We start from the raw sequence: 17,176 nt of genomic DNA, 5'->3' as shown, positions 1-17,176 counted from the left end.
ATTACAATTTTGTTTTGTATAAACTTCTTTGTAAAATTAATACTCAATACTGGAGTTGGGGAAAATCTCATGAATTCTTATTCTTATATGAGAACCTTATCTTAATTATTTTACCCTTTTTAGAGTTGCTTAAATAACACTAAAAAGTGTGTTACTAGTGTAAATTAAAAATTGAACATTGAATCCATGATAATTAGAAAAATTATTAAAGTAGCTTTAATAGATTTAAAATTGATGCACAAAGGGAGCATGTATGTCCAAATATGTAAAATGAAGTTATAGCCAAAGAAGCCAATCTCTCCTAATATAAACTGTTTAGAATCAGGTATAAAACATACCTAGCATATAGTTTCTCTACAATTTCTGATTTTCCAGTTTTTTTAAGTGAAGTACTTGAATCAAAAATATAAACTGTTTTTACTAGAAATTTGCATTGATAAGCTTACAATTGATTATAATAACTTAAATGTTTATATTTCAGCTGCCAGTGAAGGAGGAGCCAATGTATTTACTGTGTCATATTTTAAAAATAATGCATATCTGGCTCAGTCCCCACAGCTATACAAGCAAATGTGTATTTGTGCTGATTTTGAGAAGGTTTTCTGTATTGGACCAGGTAAGATTTTGGTAGTTAAGGTTTCCTCAAATTCATTAATTGTGCCATAGTTAGGGTTTTAGAAATAGATTTCACATAGACATTTTTAAAGCTTATATCCTTTTGTATACTGACTACACAAACACTAGAGTTTGAGGTAAAAATGACAGTGTTGCTTGGGTAGAGACATTTCCAAAAACAAAATTGTATGTTTAGTAGTTCTTTAAACAGTTGAGCCTTATTCATGTGAATAGAATCATAGCATTATATACAATATTCCTGCAGAAGATTGCTGAAGAAAACTTATATCTTGGGCATATCTCATTTTAAAAATGCATGCTTTGAAAATATATGCCCTCTGAAATATATGTAAGTATATTATTTATTAACTTAAGTGTAATTAGAATAGAATTAGCCCCCATTTGGACTGTCCTTTCAACTCTCCATCAATACCGAAGAAGTAGTTGCAGTCTTCCAAGTAATAAATTTTGTTTTCCTTAATAGCCCCTTACTACTGCTGTAAGTTTACAAATGTACCTCTGCATACTTTGCTATCAGTTTATTCCAAAGCTGCTATTTTTTATTATTACTATTTGTACTGTCCTTAGTATTGATAATATGCTAGAGCCCATTAGAAATTACTAACAAATATCTAGATTTAATAGATTATATTAATATGGTTTTTAAGGTGTATTTGCTAAAAGTCAAGTGTGTACACATAATCAAACAAAATTTTTTATGAAGATAATCAGAAATAAAAGACAAGCTTTACTTCATTCTTTAAAACTTAACAAGTTATTTTATAAATGTAAGTTTTTTGATAACTTAAGATAAATATCTCCTAATAGAAAAAATAACAAGATCACTAAATGTCTTAATTTTCTGAATGTACTAAAACAATTATTTGTTGAACACTTGCTGCATATATAGCCTTGCTCTAGGTACCTTGTACATAAAAGAAGATTCATCCAGCACTTCTCAAATGTTAATGTGTGCACAAATCACCTGGCAATCTTGTTTAAATGCAGTAGGTCTGAGTGAGACTTGAGATTCTGCATTCTCACAGGCTCCCAGGTACTGCTGATGCTGCTGATTTGCAGACCATGCGTTGAGTGGTAAGGGAGTAAAGATTGTCCCTGCTTCCAAGATACAATAAGATGTGCATACATAGTGAATAATCTGATTGTGCTGTACAGTCAGCAGATTGATGTTAATTATGTGGTGTAAGTAGTATAAAAAGAGGAAGGAGATGGAGTTTGCTAGTTACCATGAAAGAAAATTCAAAATGAAATGGGCTTTAAGGACAGAGTACAGGATAAAGACAACAGAGATGGCATTCTTGTCAGAGGCAGCAAGACGAGTAAAGTGCATGGGAGAAAATAAAAATAAGACTAGTTAGTATGAAGAAGAAATGGGAAATATAGGGTGGGATTAAGTTATAAGAACATGAAGGTTTTAGACTTTGTCATTTTGTTTTATTACAGTAGTCATTTGGGAGCCGTTGTAAGTTAGTGAGCAAGGATGTGTTTTAGGAATATTAATGTGAAAGATGGAACAGGGCTAGAGTAAGGACTGGAAAGGATGAAAGTGCAGTGAGGAGAGTAAGAGTTGGACTGAGGTAATGGCTAAAATATGTATAATGTTACTTCATTTGTATAGATTTCATTTAGCTTGAGTTAAGTTTTAATAAAATTGAGAACTCACTATACTGAGTATTTTTAATTATGAGAAGGCACATCAGGATCTCACATTCCCTCTGGGTTCTTGTGAGTCTCATTTAATTTACATTTGTTACAGCTTTTACTACATGACTGTAGGAGTTTGTAATGAACTTGCCATCCAAGAGAATGCTGAAATGGATGTCTTAGCAAAGGTTTTCCCAATCTTATGATAATGAAAATAGTACCATTTAAGTACTATTAAACAGAATTTTGTATTTAAATCCCAATTTCTCCAAAACTTAAAACACTGTTTACTGTGTATTTCTTTTATTAATGTTACAGTATTCAGAGCTGAAGACTCTAATACCCACAGACATCTAACTGAATTTGTTGGCCTGGACATTGAAATGGCTTTTAATTACCATTACCATGAAGTTGTGGAAGAAATTGCTGACACCTTGGTACAAATATTCAAAGGACTTCAAGAAAGGTAAAAATATATATTTTATATCCCTAAATGGACTTAATTTCAAATCAGTTTGGATTCTTCAAAATAAAGCAATTCTTGAATTGAAACATGGAAACTAAATTTTTATTGAACATATGTGTTTGTATATATAAGCTTGCTAGTTAGAGTTAGTGAAAAAAATCCACACTATTCTGGAAAATACTATTCTGTATCCAAGTGAAGTGTGGCTTCAGCCAGTTAACCTCAGGTTTGTGGGGAAGTTTACCAGCTTGTGAACAGCCTAACTCTATTTGTATTTTCCTTTGTACTGATATCCTGAATATCTCAAGAAGTAGAGCCTATGTTACATTTATAGCAGTTTATTATTTGGGAGGTATACTGTGGGGTAGTGATTAAAGAGCTTGGATTTGACTAGATCCAGGTAGCTAAGATCAAACCCTAACTCTGCTACCTACCTGTATGGGCCTTATGCAAGTTATTTAACTTGATGCCTCAGTTTCCTCAGCTAGTATAAGTGAGGATAATATTATTCCTACCTCAGAGGCAAAAAGTTCTCTTAGTCTACTAGTTTCTAATCTTTACTGAATGTATGTAAATTAAGCCTGTGTCAAGAATGTTTACTTCTTAGATCAATTGATTTTTACATTGAGTACCCAATAAAGATTAGGAACTAGTACCCTGAAGGGACTTTCAACTTATTTGGGCCTGATGAATTGACAGTATTTACAGAAAATTATTAGACATAATCTTGATGTTCAGAAAATCGAATTATGTATGGGAAATGTTTACTTTAGGTGCACTCTCTAAACTAGCAAATAGTTTCTCCTGTAAAGGTCATTCAAAGTTGTTTACTTGTGATGATGTCTTACAGGAAAAAAAAGAAAAGAAAATACAAAGCAAGTTAAATAGAATCAAGAGAGTCTTTTTTTTCTCCATACTGGTGACTATAATTCTATATTAAGTAGGTTATACTATACTTAACCTAGTGCTTTGATAACTAACAAAGGCCTCTTTGAAATTTTTATTTGAAGACCACTGATTTAGCTAGAAATTATTCATATATTTGGATATGCCTCGCTGATGTATAAAAAGAGTTCAAAAATATTATGAATCTTACTTACTCTGTTGCAGGTCTAATAAGTGATTTCAAGAACACAAAAATTAATTGTTGATCTTATTAAAATGCTGTTGAATATGTAGCAGTATTTTCCAGCATTCCCTGCATTGCATTATACTCTGGATGACCAGTTAATTGTAGATAGCCTTTGGAAAAAAACTCTGTTCTCTGAAACATTTCAGTACAGGATTTTTAAAGCAACTTTTATTCAGATATAATATGTGGAACAAGTAATATTTTCTTATAAAACAAAATGTTCTTTGAAACTATAACAAAGTAAAAGCTGTCTTATTTTCTTTTCATATTTACAATAAAAAAAGTTCCTGAAACCTATTTATTTTAGGTATTGTTATTTTCTCTATTGGAATATGAAATTTCCACTTTGGTTTTTGTAACAATAGCCCAACCATAAATCGGGTCCTGGACTTCTTTAGTAGACTTGAGGGAGCAACTTGGAAGTAAAAGCCTTCTTCCTATGTTCTATTAAGTCATTTAGGAATTTTAAGTTTCTGTGTCAATTGTAAATTGGGTTACCTGGCTTGTGTTGTGTCCCTTTCATGTTTTTCATTAAAATTTTCTCTAACAGAAAAGTAATATACAAGTGGATTTGAAGGTATTGATAGCCATTGTATTACCACCGAAAAACATGATGAGAGTTAATATCGAAAGCAAAGAAAAACAATTTAAAAATCAATTATTGGGGTCTTCTCAACTCTTACATCAGGATTTGAATAAATCAATAGCTAAGCTTCATTGCTCCCATGAAAGTCTTTAAGACTAATCAGGAAGTGATAGTGTTTCTTCTTTGTTTTTAAGATTTTACTTATTTATTTTCAGGGAGAGGGAAAGGGAAAGAGAAAGAAAGGGAGAGAAACATCGATGGGTTGCTTCTCACACACTCCCTGCTGGGGACCTGGCCCACAATCCAGGAGTGTGCCCTGACCAGAATTGAACCAGTGACCTTTTGGTTCGCAGGCCAGTGCTTAATCCACTGAGCCACACCAGCCAGGGCTGGAAGTGATAGTGTTTTAATTTCTGCTCTTTTCGAAGTATGTTTTTATGTAAACATACTTTTTTCAATTTTATTAATTATGGAAAATTTCAAAACACAAAAGTGGAGAGGTTAGCCTAATGACCCCCATGTACTCATCACCCAGTTTCAACCATTGCCAGCCCATGGCCAGTTTTGTTTTACCCATTCCTCCTACCCCCTTTTATTTTGAAGCAAATTCCAGCTATCATTTCATCCATAAATACTTTAGCAAAAATATATTTTGCAATCTTAATAAAATATTATCCTCCATAGCAGCAATTCAGTGCAGTAAACATTTGTCTCATGCCTACTGTTTAGAGGGTAGACACTATACTGTAGTGATTATTAAAATGGGGGAAATTGGCACTCTCCTGAACAAATTGACACTGTCCTGGGCACGGGGAAAGATAGGCCAAGTATTCCGTAATTTGGTCTTCCTTGATGGTAACAAGTGTTGTTAAAGGATTTAAAAGTCAGATTTTTTAATGCCTCATATAATAGGTATTTTATGTTTCTAACAATGTTAGCTGATATGAGTTATAAAGAAAGTTTTAATCCTTTAGTGCCACCATCATGACAAACAACATAAGTCTGAGAAGTGGTATTAAATATTTTAAGTAATTAAGTTTCATACTTTAACTTAAATAATTTCTTGGTAACACTGGTTGAAAGATGATTTTATGTAACACAGAAGGTGCACGATACCTACCAGATACTTTTTTCTTAGCTGTTGCTACTACTACAGAAGAGCCTAAAAGTCCCCCCGGGCAACTTCTTCACTAAGGCTGATTTTACACAAAGAGCTTTTCTCTAAAAGCATTTCCTTTTGAGTTACCTCCGTATTCCAAAATTATTACCAGTGGAATGCATAAATCTAATAGTGCGTGTAGGCTCTTGGGTCCCTGCCAACTGGCCCCTTAGGAACAGACTCTGGATAGCTAGGGGGGTCTGTGGGGCGGAGTGGTTCAGTTGGACAGGTAATTAGCTAACCATGGAGCTTCCGCCCCTGAACTTCTCAGGTTGTCTTTTCCTCATCATGGCACATATAGTGACTCCTGTGAAATGTTTAAAATGTTCTTTGTTAAAAGAAAAAAATTTTTATCCAATGTGTAGAAGAGTAAAATCTATGTTTCTTATTTCAGCAGTATTAGTAAAAAAATAATTTTTTAAAGGTATTGCCACAGTGACCTCTTTTTTGGGGGGGGGGGGAGATTTTTTTTTTAAGGTTTTATTTATTTTTAGAGCCAGGGGATGGGAGGGAGAGAGGGAGAGAAACATGTGAGAGATAAATTGATAGGTTGCCTCTCGCACGCCCCCTACTGGGAACCTGGCCCACAACCCAGGCATGTGCCCTGAGAGAGAATCGCATCAGCAACCTTTCCGTTTTCAGGCCTGCACTCAATCCACTGAGCCACACCAGTCAGGGCCACAGTGACCTCTTGTGGGGAAAGAAAACATTTATCTCACACATTTTTATTAACTCTAAATCATTATTCAAATAGGTTTCAAACTGAAATTCAGACGGTGAATAAACAATTCCCATGTGAGCCATTCAAATTTTTGGAGCCAACTTTAAGACTAGAGTATTGTGAAGCATTGGCTATGCTTAGGGAAGCTGGCATTGAAATGGGAGACGAAGAAGATCTGAGGTTTGTCTTTGTGATTTTTAAAACCTTAGTGGCTAGGTTTAAGATATGCAAGAATTGCTATTAATGAATGGTAATTTTTTACCCAGCTGATAACTTCAGTTTTATTAACTTTTGGGCATATAGTATAATGCTGTTTTGTTTAATGTATGATCTGAAATAATGATTTAATATGGTTTGCCTATACTCTAATAAACACTATTTTTGTACCTTCCCAAGTTTGTAACGCTTTACAGAATATAGAGGCTTTTGCCTATGCGTTTTGTCATCTAATATGTTACCTCTCTTCCTCCTCAGTGGTTGTTGAGAAGGTGGACAGCAGTCTAAATCATCCCCACACAGGATTAGGGCGTACAGCTGTTAAGATCTCCAAAAGTTTATGAAAATCACTATTCTCTATTTGACATACAGTATTATGTTATCTAAATTCAGGTCATACAGCTTATAATTTTGAAACATTATGTAGTATAATAAAGCTATGAAATTACTATCTACTTAGGTTTTATTCGGGGGTTCTTAAGTTAAAATATTTAAGGAATCACAACACAGCCTGGTGTAAGAGGGAAAGGGATGATTATTGTTACGTGTTAGGGGTTTTTAAAAAACATTTCACTCAAAACCCTTTGTTTTTGTATAACAAATATATCTGTATGTATAGTTTTAAGCATCCCCTACATTGCTAGATGACATCTTAAGGCAAACCATACATTGTATAATTACTTTAAGTTAGACAATGTTTTCATAGTATTTTGCAAATTGTTCTTAAATAGATTAGATGCTAAAGTAACAAACTCTTGACTATAGAAATTTAACTGGTTTATATAAACACTATTATATTTTTAAAGCTCAGAAGTACTGATTTTTTTGTTTTATAAACCTTTGATAAAGAGTAACAAAAAGAGACCATTCTGAAGTGGAACCATTTAATGGCAAGAATAGCTTGTATTGGTATAGTGAACTTTTATTATATGTTATTGAAGGAAATTATTTCATCTATACTATTTCTGAATCAGTGAATTGCTAAATTCTGTTTATGGTTTTATTTAAATGTTACTGAGCAGCACCTACTAAATGCTAAGTCCTTGTACCAGGTGCACTTATAAGTAGTTTCCAGCACTATTTGCCTTTTTTAAAATGATCAGGATAGAAGATAACTGTGTATTTTGGCTGAATTTTTTATCCTTTAAAAACTTTGAATAGAAGAGGTACATTATTAACACTTTAAGAGCTAATCAAACACCTGATTTCATGTTGTTTGGGGGTTTGGGGTTTGTTTTTTTTCAGTACGCCAAATGAAAAACTGTTGGGTCGTTTGGTGAAGGAAAAGGTAGGACTCTTGTACATACGGATTTCTTTTTCTAAATCTGAAAAGTATCCTGTACTAAAGAACGGTTGCACAAGGGACTAATTTTCCTAGAATAGTATGATTCCAGAATAAAGGCCAAAATGGACAATATTTTCTTTTAATCTTGGAAAAATGAAAAATATTCCAATAGGTTTGCCCATTTTGATTAACTTAGTATTCCATTTTTGTACTGAGTTGTGTACTGAGGTATCTCTAAAAGTGGTATCTATGTCAGATTGTCAGATGAGCTGGAAGGGACCGCAAGATGCGGGAGAATGAATTTCCTTTCTGGCTCTTGCTTGAAAGCTACTTTCCTATCTCATTTTCTAGAACTCCAAAGAAGATAAAAGCTAAACTTAGTGTGGTGTTAAAAGAAATTAAGGGAATTGTGTGATGAAATAAAAACAGTCCTTGAGCACACCTGCTGGTGGTACTCTGGCTGTTAAACTGACTGGGGAACTATTTCTGAAACTGCAGCTTTGACTCTATAACTTTAAAATGCTATTTCGGCAGAGCCAATTTTAGTTTGTTGGCTTTGTTGACATTCCCTCTACACTCCAGTTTTAGCAAAAATGTTTAATGTCAAAGCAGCTGAAATGTTACTGGTTTCTTTAATTATACCTAGGTCACATAGTAAGTATTCTAACAAAATTGTCATAATTTCATGTTAATTGTTATTTATCTCTATTGTAGTTTTCATTTGAAGAAAACTACCAAGTTTCTTTTAGATATCTAAACTAAAATGTTGATTATTGGGAAGATAATGTTTTTTTAAGATGAATTATTATAAAGGTGTCAGTTTTTCCCAAAATAATTTAGATTTAAAATTTTTGTTACTCTTCATATGACCCAAAGATATTTGGGATAATTCAACATAAACATCTATAAAATGCATCTGAAGGACTAAATGAACTAGAAAAGCAAAGGAAAAAATGGAAATCAAAGAAACTTATTGCAGCATAATTTTCGGTGGGAGAGAAATTGGAGAGAGATTATATGTTCCCCCCAAAAAGAAAAATGAACATTTACACTATGATTGAATAGTCAGCAGCTCCTAAAAATGAAATATTGGAAAAATGTATAACATGGCAGTAATACTGTAGGCTGCAGATACTACTTGAAAGAAACAATGCTTATTGTGTACACAGTGCAATTACACTCATTTTGAAGCACAAAACTTATGTATAAAAAAAACAGGACAGTTAATTACCAAAATGTTAGCCTTCTTTTTTGCTTTCATTAAACTTTTAATAAATCTTTTAATTGTATTTATTCTTCTTATAGTATGATACAGATTTTTATATTCTTGATAAATATCCATTGGCTGTAAGACCTTTCTATACTATGCCTGACCCAAGAAATTCTGTAAGTAATTTGATTTTTAATAACCTGCTTTGGGGAAGAGAGAAAACTTTATTGTCACCATGTCAAATTGTACAATGGTTTTCACTAGTAATTTGCAGTTTCAATGTTCATGTTGCTATATGTATTACTACTAGTTTGTGTCAGCTGTGGTCAAAGTGAAATCTGAATATTCTAGCAAATTAGCTCCAAAAAATCTACATTAAAAATCATTCTCATGTCATATTTTAAATATTTATAAGGAAGAAAAAAATGTAAATTTATAGTATTACTAGATTTGCAGCCATTAGCAGAATCCAGTTGGGTCCTGGGAGGAGGTTTGTGCAGCTTCTCCTTAATCCTCCCACCATCTGGGATCCCTCCTTCGACATGAGCAAAGTCTGTTATTGACCTTGAAATAAGCATTCACATTCTGTCCTTGGAGTTAATCTAAATAATGTCTTGTGGCCTTTTACTATTTTCCCATTGCAGTGGTTCCCAAACTTTAGTGTGCATCAGAATCCCTTGGAGGGCCTTTTAAAACACAGATTTCTGGTCCCTGTCACCAGACTTTCTGATTAGTTGGTTTGGGTAGGCTTGATAATTTGCATTTCTAACAAGTTCCTGGTAATATTGAAGCTACTGACCCAGAAATCACATTTTGAGAACAACTGGTTTTTTGAAAGACAGGGAAAGTAAGTTAAAACCTGATAGGGAATAGGTTGAGCTATGGTAAATTGATGTTTAATTTGCTTTCCTTAAAATACAATAAGAAATTTTAATTGATAATTTGAAGTTCCAAAAGTGACCCACTTAAAAATATTTCTAGTGTCCCTGGCTGGTTTGGCTCAGTGGATTGAGGGCTGGCCTGTGAACCAAAGGGTCTCTGGTTGATTTCGCTCAGGGCACTTGCCTGGGTTGCGGGCCTGGTCCCCGGTAGGAGGTGCTCCAAAGGCAACCACACATTGATGTTTCTCTCCCTCTTTTTCTCCTTCCCTTCCCCTCTCTCTAAAAATAAATAAATAAAATCTTTTAAAATATATATATTTCTATTGATAAAGTGAAATAAGAATTATACTACTTATAAGTTAGGGATGGTGCTCTGATTTGATATTGAACGTTGTGGGAGAAGGGAAGTATAAAATCTGATAGAGGCAAGGAAGAAGTTACTGTTCCACCCTCACTAATTTAATCCTGTTTTAGAGAAACCAATTATGTTCATTGGAGCCAGGTACATCATTAATTGTAGGAAAAAATGAACTTACTCTTCATGCAACAGTTTTTTTTTTCTACATGTGTAATGGAAATAGAATGATAGCTACTTGAAAAGTGATGTTTTTAGTTTGTTTTTCCTGCAGAAACAGTCTAACTCTTATGACATGTTCATGAGAGGAGAAGAAATACTGTCAGGAGCTCAAAGAATACACGATCCTCAGCTGCTGACAGAGAGAGCCTTACATCATGGAATTGGTAAACAACTTAAATATATTTAGGAGAGTAGTGAATATTCTGAAAAAAACATATTTTAAACCCTATAAAGACTCCTTAGAGAGTCATTTGTTTTACTCTTCATTTAACAGTCGTTGCTCTTATACCTTTTTAAAGCTAAGTAAGATGATAAATTGTTTGTTTGGTCTTTTTTTCCATAGATTTGGAGAAGATTAAGGCATATATTGATTCCTTCCGCTTTGGAGCCCCTCCTCATGCTGGTGGAGGCATTGGTAATACTCCTTTAATACTATGACAATAATATTTCCAATCCGGATTTCATTTGGCCAAGTGTTCATTCAGTTCCAGCTAAATTTCTTCAGCATTAAACTACAGAAAGTAAATTTTGTATATTGTTATTGCTTACAAATAAGTCCTTAAGTGCTAAGTGTAATACAAATTTGAATTACAAGAATTTTTAAAGTGAGTTATAACTAAATAAAAATTTGATTTCCAAAGAACAAAATGAACAGCTAAAATACTGTAATAAATTTCTAGTCCTTCTTTTTGTCTTAATGGTTTACAAGCAAACTGTCTTATAAATTGAATGTCCTGCTTTCTTTCCACATCCATGAGTTCATTCAGATTAGCCCAAATTTAAAACTGTCCTTCGAGTTTGCTGCTAAATGTTTTGGTTGAAATGTAACATTTCATTGATTTTTAGGACCACTTCTAGCGTATATGTAATCTATTGCTCTGTGAGTTAAAATAAGTAAATATCCAATTTTTGGATATCCATATCAAAGACAAATTCCAAATTTATAGTTTTGTTAAATTTTGTTTGTTTTGGGGGAGAGTTTTGGTGACTAGGTAATATACTAACAAAAAATATCAAATTAAAAGGGTATAGGGGAGTGTGCATTTACCTCCCTATGCAAAGACAGTCCTTGCATATGCAAAAATATACACACATTTTAAAATACAGTTTTTGTACAAATTGTAGCATACTATATAAACCATTCAGTACTTGCATTTTCCACTTAACTGTATTTCATAACTTGTTCTTTATCAATAGCTCAAGAGCTTTTTCATTCTTTATCACTAGATAAACTCCTGCAGAGACTCCACTGAAAGGGGTACACCATAAATAACCTTGTTAACTAGCTTCCTGTTGATGGACCTGGAGGTTGTTACTGGCCCTTTGTTATTACAAACAAAGCTACATTAAATATGTAGTTTAAGTTTTAATGGGATGTTTATGACTATTTTCTCTTAAGAGTATTCAGTGATGTGCATTTTGTATAATATTACAAACTTTTGTGACTGATGATCTAAATTTTAATCTTACTCATAAAAGAGGACATTTAAGTGGTTATCAAAATACCACCTTGATTAGTGTTAGATTACTGTAATACAAGGTTCAAATATGTCTGTGGATGTTTTTTTGTAAGGTATAGGAATAAAAATGTTAATTCTCTTATTTATATTTTAGAGTTAAATATAATCCTTTAAAATGAAGAGTTATTGTTAAATAAAAATATTCTCTGACCTTGCTTTCTTTGTGTAAAATATTAGTCTTCTACAACTTTAGTGAAATAGATAAATCAAATTGCATATAAAGAGTTTCATTTGCTAGTTTTACACTTTTTCTTACCTGGTACTTGGTTGTAATTCTCATCGATAATATAGTATTTAAGTCACATGTTAAAGTCAGTTTCTTCTACACGCAAAGTATTTAGTACAACAACGTACTCTAGAGTCTTTTATACTAGGACCCGCCATGTCACGTGTCTATTGAATTACAATGAATTTCTGGTACTTGTATATTAATGAACTTCCTTGAACAAGTTTATGACTCTCATCTTATACTGATGACCTAGACTACATAATTAGAATCTAGTTTCATTTGAAAACATACAAGCTTATATTAATACAATGGGGGGTTTTTTGTTTGTTCAAATCATAAATTTTGGACACTTACATAGATTTTTGTAGTTCACGTTTCACAACCATGCCACTTAAGGATATCGCACTTTGTCCTTTTCATATACAGCATCATCTCTATTTCTGAATCAGACCTATTTTAAACAAAGTCAGAATAATAGAAGTTATTTTCCTTCCCAACAAGGAAAAGTATTTGTTGATCAGTGATATTATGTTGGTAGTTTTCAGTAAGTAAGACCCTGAGAGGTTTCAGAAAGGGAGTATTTATTTATTTATATTTATTTTGTTTTCCCTAGGGTTGGAACGAGTTACAATGCTGTTTTTGGGATTACACAATATTCGTCAGACCTCAATGTTCCCCCGTGATCCTAAACGACTCACTCCTTAAAGAAAGCCACGTTTTATATTTCTTCCAGTAACCTGCAATTGATCAGGCAGTACCTTAGGCAGTACCTTAAAGTATGCAGTAAAATAAATGTCTTTAACTAAAGTGCCACAGTTACTTTTGGATAATTCAGTATAGGTTACTTTAAAAGAGAAGATTTCTATAACTTTGGACGTGCTTCAGTAGGAAATGGTTGAACATTTTAATGAAAAATTCATATTATTGTCTTAAAAATTCGTATTGCATTACTAAAATAAATGTTAACAATTTTAAACAGTTAAGATTGTAATTTTTTTTCTTTTCTATGTTAACAGTGGCTCCAATGAAATTCTTAATATTTGAGCTTATTTTTTTAAATTCTGACATTGAAATAACAATTTTAGAGAAGTATCTGAGATTTTAATGAATGTATAACTGACATATTGTGGAAAATTAGGCAGAAAGTATCAATTCATAAAGGTTGTGCCCAGATATCATGTAAAGCAGGTGAGAGAATACTGGTTAGAAAATACTCATTATAATATTGTATTAAGTTGTTAAGTTCTAAACCTGAATTTCAATAAAATTTGAAAGCTACTCATAGTTGTCTTTGTATAACTTCATGGCAGACTGATTTGATAACTGGCTCTTGGCATTTATAATTTGGGAAAAGAAAAAATATATAACTGGTTATGTAAATAACCTAAAACAAATGAAAACTGATATATTCACAACATGTATTCATATCAAGATATACATTCAGATGGGTGTAAGGATAGAGCTCTTAAAGCTGAAAGTTTGGATTGCTTAATAGTTTATTTCACATAAATTAAAAAACTATTTTCCATTTTTAACTGCTACTGGTATTAGTGAATGTCACAAAAATGCACTCCTATTTTCCCTACCAGAAAGAAATTCCTGTGTAGGAATTATAATTAGAAATACTTTCCCTCTAGATTATTAAGTATGTTGATGCTGACGCTAATTTTACAATGAATCATATATGGAATGGGCAGGAACAAACCAATGTAATGCAAATATTTTTCTACAGGTAGGACTTTACCCCTGGACCATAAATACCAGCTCATTATTCTTGAAAGTTAATTTATCTCATCATTTGGATTATGAGCTCTCTGAAAATAGAGATACAATTGTTATATCTTTTATATCCTACCAGAGCATTTGAGTATAGCGGGCACCCCAACAGTGTTTAATAAATTTAATCCCCACAAGAAAAAAATGGACTATGGTTCATCTTTTTCTGTATTGTGTGATTCCCCAGGCCCTAAAATAGTACAATAAAATGGCCCTAGAGTTATTCTTCTCAAACTCATAGAATTATAGCTTCTTTCAAAATAATTGGTTTGTAAAGTCTTAGAATAGTATGTTTAATTTAATTATTTTTTGTTATGAAGTATTTCAAACATGACAACCATATTGGAGCATAATAAAAAGGATACCCCTGTACTTGATACTCATCTTAATAAAATCTTAACATTGTTGTATTTGCTTGTAATATTTTGGTGTTTTTTTTTTATTTTTAATATATTTATTGATTATGCTATTACAGTTGTCCCATTTCCCCCCCCACTCCACTCCATCCTGCCCACCCCCCTCCCTCCCACATTCCCCCCCCATAGTTCATGTCCATGGGTCATACTTGTAAGTTCTTTGGCTTCTACATTTCCTACACTATTTTTACCCTCCCCCTGTCTATTTTCCACCTATCATCTATGCTACTTATTCTCTGTACCTTTACCCCCCTCTCCCCCTCCCACTCCCTTATTGACAACCCTCATGTTCTAGTTGTTTGCCTAGTTTGCTCTCGTTTTTGTTTTATGTGTGGTCGTTAATAACTGTGAGTTTGGTGTCATTTTTACTGTTCCTATTTTTGATCTTTTTCTTAGGTAACTCCCTTTAACATTTCATATAATAAGGGCTTGGTGATGATGAGCCTTTTCAACTTGACCTTATCTGAGAAGCACTTTATCCTCCCTTCCATTCTAAATGATAGCTTTGCTGGATATAGTAATCTTGGACGTAGGTCCTTGCGTTTAATCTTGGGTAATGTAATTATGATGTGTCTTGTTGTGTTCCTCCTTGGGTCCAGCTTCTTTGGGACTCTCTGAGCTTCCTGGACTTCCCGGAAGTCTATTTCCTTTGCCAGATTGGGGAAGTTCTCCATTATTTGTTCAAATAAGTTTTCAATTTTTTGTTCTTCCTCTTCTCCTTCTGGCACCCCTATAATTCGGATGTTGGAACGTTTCAAGGTGTCCTGGAGGTTCCTAAGCCTCTCCTCATTTTTCCAAGTTCTTGTTTCTTCATTCTTTTCTGGTTGAATGTTTGTTTCTTCCTTCTGGTCCATACCATTGATTTGAGTCCCAGTTTCCTTCTCATCACTATTGGTTCCCTGTACATTTTCCTTTGTTTCTATTTGCATAGGCTTCATTTTTTCATCTGTTTTTCGAATAGATTCAACCAAGTCTGTGAGCATATTGATAACCAGTGCTTTGAACTGTGCATCCGATAGGTTGGCTATCTCTTCATCGCTTAGTTGTATTTTTTCTGGAGCTTTGAAGTGTTCTGTCATTTGGGCCATTTTTTTTTTTTTTTTTGTCTTGGCGTGTCTGTTACTTTAAGGGGCGGAGCCTTAGGTGTTCATCGGGGCGGGGTAATGCTGGTCGCTGCGCTGTGATGCTGTACGTGGGGGCGGGGCCGAGAGGGAGCAATGGCGTCCGCTTCACTCTCCTCCGGATTTCAGTCTTTCACTCCGCTACCCACAATCAAACTGGGCCCCTCTGGTGCTGGTTCCCGAGTAAGTGGGCCTGTGCACACTCTAGGCCCCTGTGGGTCTCTCCAACAACCTCTCCTGTGAGGCTGGGAGTCTCTCCTGCCGCCCCAACCCCCAGAGGCGCTTTCAATCAGAGGTTTGAGGCTTTATTTCCCCGAGCTGGAGCCCTGGGTTGTGCAGCGGTCTGCTTCTCTGCCCGCCGTTCGTCCGGTTTATCTGTGGGCGAATGTGGTGCCGCAGGGTGCTACCCACTGCTCTGCCTGCCCTGCTCTCCACCACTCTGAGTCCGGCCCTCTGGGTTTATCTGTGCAAATGTGGGACCGCAGGGTCTGCTAGTGCTCGGACTGCCTGCGCCATTTGTCCCACACTCCGCCAGTCTCAGTCCCGCCACAGCCACACGAGTCCTCTCCACCCCGGTGCCCGTCTCCGCCCCTCCTACCAGTCTGGATGAATGATTATTTTCTGTTTCCTTGGTGTTGGTCCCCCTTGCTGTTCGATTCTCTGTCAGTTCTGGTTGTGCGAGGAGGCGCAGTGTGTCTACCTACGCCGCCATCTTGGTTCCATGAGCAATATTTTGGTTTTTTAGGGGAAAAGAAATTGTGGATACACGTAAGTCTTCCTGTGTGTACCCACCATGATTCTATTTCTTCCTCCCATAGTGGTAACTACTATATCAATTCAGTATTTTTAAATTTTTTTCCATGTTCTTATATTTTAACTAAATTTTATGTTTCTATAAGCACTAATATTGTTCTGCAGATTTTTTTTGATGAGATATATTCTGGGATTTTGATTGGAATTACCTTGAATTTATAGAATAAATTGAAAAGACTTGGAGTTTTCCTCTCTTTAAACCTTTAATGAATGAATGTTGTACCATTTCATTTTTGATATTTTTTCTTTAATTATAAAATAAATTGGTATTCTTTAATTCTTTCAAAATTGTTTTTTTTTAATTTTTAGTTTATGCTGGAATACCTTACAATTTGTTTTCACTGGGAATGGGATTTTTTTCTATTACATTTTTAAATTGTTAGTAAGGCATGAGGACACTGTCAGTTACCAGTTTTTGTATGTTGCTTTTTTTCATGCAACAACATTCCTGAACTGTTATTAGTTCTAATAGTTTGTGACTGAGTATCTTGTATTTTCAAAGTAGACAGATAGATGTGAAGAAGGATAGCAGTGTAGTGAAAAGTATGAATTCTGTGCCTATACTGCCTGTATTCAAATCCTGATTTTGTGGGGTGGGGGGAAGGGAAGGGGAGAAAAGGCATACAACTGTAATTGAATAACAATAAAAATTAAAAAAAAAATCCTGATTTTGCTGTTGACTAGCTGTATAACCTTGAGTAACTTGCTTATCCTCAACTTTCCTCATTTTCATAATCCAGTCTCATAGAACTGTTGTGGGGATTAAAAAGTGTGAAACACATAGAACA

At 34.2% G+C, this 17,176-nt stretch overlaps 1 protein-coding gene across 2 annotated transcripts in view; it reads left to right on the top strand.

The window, feature by feature from the left end:
* The window catches only part of DARS1 (aspartyl-tRNA synthetase 1), a 60,112-nt gene extending 46,814 nt beyond the window's left edge, over positions 1-13,298 (top strand). For both annotated transcript variants that reach the window (XM_024569624.4, XM_024569623.3), the window contains exons 9-16: positions 482-616; positions 2,599-2,746; positions 6,378-6,524; positions 7,806-7,848; positions 9,151-9,231; positions 10,566-10,677; positions 10,857-10,928; positions 12,876-13,298. In XM_024569624.4, coding sequence (XP_024425392.1) covers positions 482-616; positions 2,599-2,746; positions 6,378-6,524; positions 7,806-7,848; positions 9,151-9,231; positions 10,566-10,677; positions 10,857-10,928; positions 12,876-12,967 — 830 coding nt within the window. In that variant the 3' untranslated portion in view covers positions 12,968-13,298. The remainder of the gene's footprint in view (positions 1-481; positions 617-2,598; positions 2,747-6,377; positions 6,525-7,805; positions 7,849-9,150; positions 9,232-10,565; positions 10,678-10,856; positions 10,929-12,875) is intronic.
* Positions 13,299-17,176: the final 3,878 nt, after the last annotated feature.

This window comes from Desmodus rotundus, chromosome 2, assembly GCF_022682495.2.
Source record: "Desmodus rotundus isolate HL8 chromosome 2, HLdesRot8A.1, whole genome shotgun sequence".
Classification (NCBI taxonomy): domain Eukaryota; kingdom Metazoa; phylum Chordata; class Mammalia; order Chiroptera; family Phyllostomidae; genus Desmodus; species Desmodus rotundus.
This window is presented reverse-complemented; position numbering and strand designations above follow the sequence as displayed.